Source organism: Rhinopithecus roxellana, chromosome 4 (genome assembly GCF_007565055.1).
Source record: "Rhinopithecus roxellana isolate Shanxi Qingling chromosome 4, ASM756505v1, whole genome shotgun sequence".
In the NCBI taxonomy this organism is placed as follows: domain Eukaryota; kingdom Metazoa; phylum Chordata; class Mammalia; order Primates; family Cercopithecidae; genus Rhinopithecus; species Rhinopithecus roxellana.
The window spans coordinates 92958259-92966956 of NC_044552.1; the positions used below are offsets into that span (position 1 = coordinate 92958259).

An 8698-nucleotide genomic window follows, 5' to 3' on the forward strand; every position below is an offset into this window, starting at 1 on the left:
AAAACAATATGTGGAGATAAAATATGCATTAAATAAACTTTGATAAATACTGCAAATCTTATACAAAAATTAGTTAAAACTAGATCACAAGTCTAACCATAAATTCTACATTATAATTTATCCTAAAATATAGGAGAAAAATCTTGTGATTTTAGTTCAGGTAAAAATTTCTTTGATACGACACTGAAGCATGATCCATAAAATAATTAATATTTAGACTTCATCAAAATTTAAAATGCTTGGTCTTTGAAAAATACTATTAAAATAATAAGGTGACAAGCCACAGGCTGGTAGAAAATAATTATAAAGCATATATGTCAAGTGGACACTAAATTAACACAAATATGTGTCTATTTCTAATGGTTTAAAACAGGAAACAACTCAATATCAATCAACAACTGAAAAGAATAATTGTGTTATATCTATACAGTAAATTATGACGTCAAAAAATTAAATATTGATATATTTTTAACATAGTTGATTCTCAAAATTATGCAGAGTGAAAGAATTCAGGCAAAATGAGTATATAATATATGATTGCATTTATATAACATGCTAGAGGGTACAACCTAATACACAATGACAGAATGCTATCAGTGGTTGTCTGGGGATAAAAGAGCAGGAGGGAGGGATTACAAAGAACATAAAGAACCTCCAGGTGCTGATATATCTGTTTAATATTTTATTTGGTGAGAACCTTACAGATGTATACAAATATCAAAGTTTATTAAGGTTATTGCTTAAATATATACCATTTAAATATGTATTATGAAAAATATTAAATTTTGAGTGCCTCAATTATATATGCTGGATTGAATATATGTATTTATCTCCACTTTCTACTGAAACATCAATAAAATGAGAGTAAAATACTGAAAAAGAAATCCACTCACAACGAGGTTATGACAGAAGGTTTGGTGATGTAAAACTATTTTTGAAAGGTAGAGGTGAGGGTCTGCTTTTTAAGAGGAAGCTAGACCTTAAATGCGTGCTGAGAAGAAAACCAGTAAGAAGCTGAAATGCAGTTGCTGCCACAGAAACTCATCCCAAACTGATGAGGAAACAGAGGCTGCAGAAAAAAGTCCAGAAAGAGTACTGACGCTAGAAACAAGCAAGTTGTTTAAAAATGTAAATAGTGTGATTAGATCTGACTTTGAAAAGTTAAACCCATCTCTCTATCATAAAAATAGGCATATAACCCTTCCCCTGCTTAGCACAGAGTTCTGTCTTAGGCACACTTATCTCCACCAAGCAAACATTGGAACTGTCCCCAGAGGAAAGATCAGCAGCTTCTGATGCTGGAATATTCTTTTCTTCATAATGTTGAAGTGAAGCCTATCAATTAAAATGTAAGCTTCTCACGCAAATTCCAATGAACATTTTACTGCTTCAATCTCAAACAGAAACTGCACACTATACATTGCTAAATGTATGAGGAAAACCAACATAAACAATACAACATGACCATAAACATAATTAAGATATTTGTTGTATATAACAGAAGCAATTGCACTGTGAAATAACAACAGGATCTTATTTAGAAAAGGATCAAGAGAGAGCATGAAAATATTACTGGGAATTAGAATTATCAAAGTCAAAAATTAAGTGTAACCCAAGTCAAAAATGTGTTAGAATAAAGGAATGCATAAGCTGAGGAAATTGCTGAGGGATGAGATTTTTGAAAGGTAGAGATGGGCAATATTAGATAAATAATGAGCATAATAGAGGTTTAATTTAGGAGATACCAAATCCACGTGAAAGGAACTCCAAAAACATGCAGCAAAGAAAAAGGAGAGGAAGAAAGTAACAAAAATATAGAAAGTTAAGTTTCTATATTTTTAAAAGGTTCAATGATGAGATACACACTCAAATATAACACTGCAAATTTTTTGAGCTTTAAACATCTTCTCCTAAAAAATAAATAAGTTCACTTACAGAAGATTAAAATTCTAATGCCATTAGAATTCTCAAGAATAACCCTATAAGAGTAGAATACAATAGATGTAATGTCATTTCAATTTTGAAGAATTATGATGTTCATTCAAATATTCTATATGCAACCCAACTATCAATCAAATATGATTTTTTAAAATGTCTCTTCCTACTCCGGAATCTGCGAACCGCAGTCGGTGCCGCATCCTCAGCCCGCCGCCATGGCCGCCTACAAACTGGTGCTGATCCGGCACGGCGAGAGCGCATGGAACCTGGAGAACCGCTTCAGCGGCTGGTACGACGCCGACCTGAGCCCAGCGGGCCACGAGGAGGCGAAGCGCGGCGGGCAGGCGCTGCGAGATGCTGGCTATGAGTTTGACATCTGCTTCACCTCAGTACAGAAGAGAGCGATCCGGACCCTCTGGACAGTGCTAGATGCCATTGATCAGATGTGGCTGCCAGTGGTGAGGACTTGGCGCCTCAATGAGCGGCACTATGGGGGTCTAACCGGTCTCAATAAAGCAGAAACTGCTGCAAAGCATGGTGAGGCCCAGATGAAGATCTGGAGGCGCTCCTATGATGTCCCACCACCTCCGATGGAGCCCGACCACCCTTTCTACAGCAACATCAGTAAGGATCGCAGGTATGCAGACCTCACAGAAGATCAGCTACCCTCCTGTGAGAGTCTGAAGGACACTATTGCCAGAGCTCTGCCCTTCTGGAATGAAGAAATAGTTCCCCAGATCAAGGAGGGGAAACGTGTACTGATCGCAGCCTATGGCAACAGCCTCCGGGGCGTTGTCAAGCATCTGGAGGGTCTCTCTGAAGAGGCTATCATGGAGCTGAACCTGCCGACTGGTATTCCCATTGTCTATGAATTGGACAAGAACTTGAAGCCTATCAAGCCCATGCAGTTCCTGGGGGATGAAGAGACGGTGCGCAAAGCCATGGAAGCTGTGGCCGCCCAGGGCAAGGCCAAGAAGTGAAGGCCAGCCAGGAGGATACTGTCCCCGGGAGCACCCTCCCTGCCTGTCTTGTCCCTCTGCCCCTCCCACCTGCACATGTCACACTGACCACATCTGTAGACATCTTGAGTTGTAGCTGCAGATGGGGACCGGTCACTCCCATTTTCATTTTAGCCATTTTGTCTTCTGCACCCACTCCCTTCGTACAGTCTAGTCAGAATAGCACTTCTAGAGCATAGGTTCTCAGTCCAAGCTGTGGAAAAGCTCCCCTTATCCAACAGAGTTTAAAGGTAGTAACTTGGGTTTTTGCGAGTTCTTTGTTTACTAAGGACTTGTGGGGAGGAACCATGCTAAGCCATGACCAATGAGGAGAAGCAACAGAGCCTGTCTGTCCCCAGGAGCCAGTCCTCTGCTATTCTGCAGTCAGGCCACTGCTTGGGAGCTCTAGTCATTCCAGTGGAGGATGAATGTAACCTGCATGGTGATGTGACGGCTGTTTCCTCCCCGACCCCAGAGGACCTGGCTCTAGAAGTTTGGGATCAATCCTGAATTTAGTTATGTGTTACATTTACTTTTATTAAAAAAGTATAGTATATATAAATAATATAAAACAGTAACCCTTCTGGGGTTTCTTGTGGCGGTTGAAATAGTCCCACATGTGGTCATCAGAAAATAAGCCATTCCTCATACCAGTATGGGATCAGTTCCTTGACCTCTGAGGGGCAGGAGTGCTTCCTGCTGTGTGTGTTAGAATCCCTTCCTGCCTTGTTTCATGGCAGTGAAACGCCCCTTGATCCTCTCCAAGTGTCTTTCACTGATTTCCGAATCATGTTCTAGTTGCTTGGCTCTGCCACATGGGTCCAATGTTCACCTGAGCATAAGTGTACTAAATCCTTTTTCCAGATCAGTATAATAAAGGAGTGATGTGCAATTAAAAAAAAAAAAAATGTCTCTTCCATGAGCTCCTTCTCAGTAATCTTTTGGAAGATATATTCTATGAACAGTGGAAGAAAGAGAGAGATATAAGACCCATGAAATATGGAATCTACAAAAGTGGTCAAGGGAAGACCTCAGAGGATAGTCTGAATCACCATAATGAAAAGAGCCATTCTATCTTGGATCAGAGGACACAGACTTCTAGAAGGGATGAATCAAAAGAGCAAGAACAATTTCTTCACAGGTTTGACTGCACTGAGTTGGGTTTTAAATTTCTGTTGAAGAATCATGTGAGAAGAATTATAAAATGACAAAAGTAATCAGCATAAAGAATTCAATTGTTAACCCTAGGAATACCCAAGTGTGGTACAACAAAACGAATGTGTTTATTAAACATTACTTAGATCCTGATCATTAATAATCTTAAGAGCTTTAATATTTGTTATATCTTTAGTGGTCTTAAGAATGTAAGAAAGACATATTCACTTAACTGATTCTTAATTATTATTAATGAATTATTAGATGCATTTCTTCTATTCTCTGAAAATATTTATTCATCTCTGAAATTATAATACAATTTGATAACCAATCAACAGCATTTTGCGAAGGCCCTTGGCCAGGCATCCTTTGTGATATAGTCGTCCTTGCCGGGACATGAAGGAGTATGCTTATGAATTTTAGTGACATGTCTGGGCAACTCTAACACCTGCATTTTTCAGGCAATAAACCGTTTACTTACCATTTAAGCAAGAAACAAGAGCATCAATTTTTGTCTGAAAACTTTCCACTGACATCTCTTAAGATCAAGAAGATGTCAGGATGTTAGAAGCTTGGAAAAAATTCAAGAGACAGTAGCAAGTGGTCTTTTAAAATATACTGAATTTTCAACATTCTTGCAGTACGCAGAACAATAATATTGTTTTGGAAAAAATAAAGAATATCCCTGTGTTGAAAACTGATTCCTAAGTCAAATTCTTGATAGAAGGAAATTTTATGAAAGCCTTAATCAATTTTTTTTATTTTTCTTCTTCAGTAGGCAAAATTATATGGTATGAATCATTGTCTAAATAAGTCTAAAATGTCTCTTTAAATGGGTATAATAAAAATTCTTAATGATAAGAAAACATTGTGCTATAGTTTAATTAGAAGCATTTTATTTTTCTAAGTACAAGCACAAAGTAATGCCACACCTTATAATCAGTGGCAGCTTAGGTTTAAGTGAATCAGTAACACAGTGGAGGAATAGAGATAGGAAGGTTCCATTGATATTGGTGGGGCAGGAGCAAGACAAATGCTCTGCAACACTCAGCACAACTCCATGGATATTATTCATATTCATATATATACACATATATATGTATGTATATATGTCACATCTTGGAGTGCAAGACAAAAAACTGTGCAGAATGGCAGCCAGCTCAGAGTAAATGAGTTCAAACATTATATTTCTAAGGGAGAAGTCAAAACATAACATCTGAAATCCAAAAGTTAGGAAATTATAATGTAAAGACAGCATTTTGAAATGCAACAGAAATTAACGGAAGAAACTTCTAAAATAATTGAAAGGCATTATTCACAGGCACCAAAAGGTGGAGGCCATTGACCTCTGTTTTTTTAATTGAAAGACTAATAATTTATTTGTTTTTAATCTAAGAACATAGTGCCCTTTAGTAAAATTTAAAAATCATAATTAACATAACTAAATAATTTTAATAGGACAAAAGATATTTGACTGTCCATTACATTGAATAGAATGTAGGAAAAGGTAAAACATAGACATCATGTTCATGTGGACTACATCTGTTTTCTATGTTTCTTTTGTGATAATTTAATTTACAAAATTTTATACTGTTTAAAAAATGCTTTATCTGTGAAATATCAGTGTATGGCACTGACACATTAGGTATACTTCATAACAGTGTTTCCTGAAAGAATAGCATTAAAGTATTTTACTGCTAATATTAAAGATGATTTTAGACCTTGGTAGCATGCGGAACAGAGGTTTCAGCAGAATTAGGTGAACCAGTATGGAGAATGAGAAGGCAGAAAGGTGGAGGAAATGTGGCACTAGTGGATAAGAGAAAGTCAGAGACAAGGACTGAAAGATGACATTGTTAGGAGATTTCCAGAGAAGGGAGAACAGCTGTGGATTTCCCTATTTTAAAAGCAGAGCATGCTTCAAATGCCCAGAGGTCTCTTACCTACTGTAAGAGAGAGTTGGATGATCACTTTTCCTTTCCTGACAAAATTGGAGGCTGTTCGAGTGATTATCTGCCATCTGTTGTCTACAGCGGTTCAATTGTTGAAGGGTCCTCTAGAAGGGGAGAGAAAGAGCTCATTCTCGATGGAAGGTTGAATGTGCATTCAGAGGTAGTTCAGCTGAGCAAGTGCCCAGCTAATCCCCTTTGCACACAGGGACAAGGCTGCCACCAACTCTAATTGATTCTGAAATGAATCTGTATAGAAAATTAGAAGGTTTTGGATTCCCATGTGAGCTTCAATAAAGAGCCAGGATGTAAGCCTGACAGCTGAATGGATTCAGAAATGAAAATCTGATAAGTGGCTTAAAACTGTGCTTAAGTCCAGAAATGATTTGAATGCTGTTGTTAATGGCACATTGTATGTTGTCACCTGGTTAATTATCTCTGAAGATGAGTTCTTGCAGAGGAGAAGATATGCCATTCTTCCACAGCTTTTCCTCATCACATATTTATTAACAACCACCCCCCTTTCCCAACTATCATCACTAGAAGGCAGAAAGAAAGGATTAGGCCACTGCAGCTCCTCTGTAGCTGTCAGTTCACTGTGCCAAACTTCAAATATGAACTGTTGCATGTACTGTCACCGACATTTCCTTTTACATCTTCATTTGCAAATGAGGAGCTGACATTTGTTAGGCCTTGTATTTGCACACAGTTCCACCACATGAAAAGCAAACACTGTCACTGCTGGCTACTTTGTTTATTCCTTTGCAGATACTATATGGCCTATTTAGAAATTTTCTTCAGAATTTTTTTTTAACTAACTGAGATAGATAGTCACAGAGCTACATGTCCTCATATTTTATTCAGGAAGCTGTCTGCAGTTTATGGAGCATGCACTGCATTTGATAGCTATTTAAAGCTGTATTTTTAAAACCGATTTGCACTTCTCTAGTTTATATTCTTTGGGCTTATTCTCTCTAGGTAAATTTAGGTTCATTTCATGATTTAAGAGTTCAGGTTTCTTACACATTGATTTTTTTTTAATAATAGAAAAATATTTTCTACCAAATGGAAACAAATCAGTAAATTTAAAAAGCAGAATACATTTTCCAAACATTGTTCTAGGCTTATTAGAGTTTCATCTTTTCAAAACCAGTTTGACAATGTCAACATACTTGAAGTCATTGAGACAATCATCTATTACTATTAGGATCTTTTTGTGAAACAGAGATTTATAAGCAACCTCAAAGAGCATATTTATGCCTGAAGGTGAGCTCAGCTCAGAAAAGTGGAGGCCCATTGGTAATGTATCATCTAAAGCATTGATTTTTTGCTTAATTCCCAATTAACTAAAAATGCTATGAGTGTAATTTTGAGTTTTCTGAAAACAGGGACTCAAAATGTTACCTGTTAGGACAACTTAAGAGAAAAATGGAACAAAAGAAAAAAAAAATTCATGGTGATTAGATCATTTTGATTAATACAGAAAAGGCATTCGACAAAATTCAACATCCCTTCAAGATAAAACTCTTAACAAATTGGTATAGAAGGTACGTACCTCAACACAATAAAGGTCATCTATGACAAACACACATTTAGAATCATGCTGAACAAATAAAACTGAAACCTTTTTCTCTAAGATCAGGAACAAGACAAGAATGCCCACTTTCACCTCTTCCACTCAACATTGCACTGGAAGTACCGGCAATAATACTTAGAAAAGAGAAAAATAAAAGTCATCTGCATTGGAAAGAAGAAAGTCAAATTGTTCTTGTTTGAAGATCACAGGATCTTTTTCTTTTCCTTTTTTCTTTTGAACATGCAGAATTTATTTTCTATGTGATTCAAATTAGAGAAATGGTTTTCACATCAAGCAAATGTCTTTTGCCATAAAACTACTTGAAAATTATTAGTATTATTTTATTTCCATAGGTTATTGGGAGAATAGGTGATGTTTGGTTACATGAGTAAGTTCTTTAGTGGTGATTTGTGAGATTTTGTTGCACCATCATCTGAGCAGTATACACTGCACCCTATTTGTACTCGTTTCCCCTTCCCCCTCCTACCCTTTCTGCGAAGTTCCCAAAGTTCATCGTTTCATTCTTATGCCTCTGTGTCCTCATAGCTTAGCTCCCACATATCGGTGAGAACACACAATCTTTGGTTTTCCATTTCTGAATTACTTCACTTAAAATAATAGTCTCCAATCTCATCCAGGTTGCTGTTAATTCATTTCTTTTTATGGTTGAGTATTATTCCATCGTATATGTATACCAGAGTTTCGTTATCCACTTGTCCATTGTTGCATTTGGGTTGGTTTCACATTTTTGCAGTTGCAAATTGTGCTGCTATAAACGTGTGTGCAAGTATCTTTTCTGTAAAATGACTTATTTTCCCCAATGTAGATACCCACTAGTGAGATTGCTGGATCAAATGGTAGTTCTACGTTTCATTCTTTAAGGAATATCCACACGGTTTTCCACAGTGTTTTTGTTTTTTGTTTTTGTTTTTGTTTGCTTTTTTGAGACAGGATCTCAAAAAAGCAAAAGGCTAGAGTGCATGGGTAAGAATACAGCTTACTGCAGCCTTCACCTTCTGCGTTCAACTGATCCCCCCACCTCAGCCTGCCAAATAACTGGGATTGCAGGTGTCTGTCATCAC

At 37.1% G+C, this 8698-nt stretch overlaps 1 protein-coding gene across 1 annotated transcript; it reads left to right on the forward strand.

The window, feature by feature from the left end:
- Positions 1-2103: 2103 nt before the first annotated feature.
- LOC104658090 (phosphoglycerate mutase 1) lies at positions 2104-3497 on the forward strand. The gene has a single exon (XM_010358020.2). The coding sequence runs from the start codon at positions 2154-2156 to the stop codon at positions 2916-2918; it is 765 nt and encodes a 254-aa protein (XP_010356322.2). The 5' UTR covers positions 2104-2153; the 3' UTR covers positions 2919-3497.
- The last annotated feature ends 5201 nt before the right edge of the window (positions 3498-8698 follow it).